A 951-nucleotide genomic window follows, 5' to 3' on the forward strand; every position below is an offset into this window, starting at 1 on the left:
GCCAACTCCCTTGAGGATGGAGAGGCAAGAAATGGCTTCTTTAAGGTCAGGCAGGGCAGAGAAGGCCTTTGAGGACGCCTCCTTCACTTGCGCATCATCCAAGGAAGTGACGAAATTCAGCAGCCGGGGTCTGATCAGAGCAGCCAGAAAAAAACAAAACGTTCATTCTTATAACCCTAAACTCTCTCTCTCTCTCTCTCTCTTCTCTCTCTCGTCCATTTTTACCTCCATTTGCCTCGCGTGAGCTTCCATTCCACGACCTTCGAGAGCTCCTGCGTGGTGATGAAAGGGGAAGGGCGGCGGGTGGAGATGAGACGGGGCAAGTCTCGAGTGTAGAAGCGGTCGAGGTCGGGAAGCTTATTAGGCTTGGTGCTCTTCTTGGCGGAGGAGAAGGTCTCGATGAGGGCGTCGTAGCCTGCCAGTTTATCCTCCCACACGCTCTTCTCCGTGCACCCCCATAACGACAGCCCTTCCTCCTCCTCTTTGTCTTCTTCTTGCTCGGTGGCTGCCATTGCGTTTCCTTCTTCCTGCAGTGTTTTAATATGAATCGCATATTTGCACGCCTGCAATGAACCGGTGCCTTGTTAGGGTTGGAACACATGCAACCCTCAACAAACACTATCTCACCACGGGCATGTAAAAGCGGGGCGAGTTGGGGTTATAAACACGAGAGATACTTTTTGGATCAATCTTGATTCTTGACAATTTATCGACATGTTAATAGGGTAAAGGGACCAATAAAGTAGCACCTTCCAAAGGAAAACACATCCCACCCCAATTGAGTGACAATCTTACAAGAAAGATGTAGATTTTTTAGCCACTTAATAATATAATATGAATTTTTTAAAATTACAAATGAGCTTAACTCAAATCAAACAATTGAGCCATGTAATTTTTTTTATATTTTAGATTTTGTAAAACCCTAAAGCAATGCATCCTCGAGTGTTACTC

General features: G+C 46.1%; 1 protein-coding gene across 1 annotated transcript in view; it reads right to left on the reverse strand.

Annotated features, from left to right (window-relative positions):
• The window catches only part of LOC148031889 (DNA binding protein), a 1,426-nt gene extending 807 nt beyond the window's left edge, over positions 1-619 (reverse strand). Inside the window, exons 1-2 of the mRNA XM_087683995.1 lie at positions 226-619; positions 1-130 (exon numbers count right to left, since the gene is read on the reverse strand). The exon at positions 1-130 is cut by the window's left edge and continues 66 nt beyond it. Of these exons, the coding sequence (XP_087540121.1) occupies positions 1-130; positions 226-512 (417 nt within the window). The 5' untranslated portion in view covers positions 513-619. The remainder of the gene's footprint in view (positions 131-225) is intronic.
• Positions 620-951: the final 332 nt, after the last annotated feature.

Source organism: Lygodium microphyllum, chromosome 8 (assembly GCF_053477565.2).
Source record: "Lygodium microphyllum isolate KBCC chromosome 8, Lygodium_microphyllum_v1.1.10, whole genome shotgun sequence".
NCBI lineage: Eukaryota > Viridiplantae > Streptophyta > Polypodiopsida > Schizaeales > Lygodiaceae > Lygodium > Lygodium microphyllum.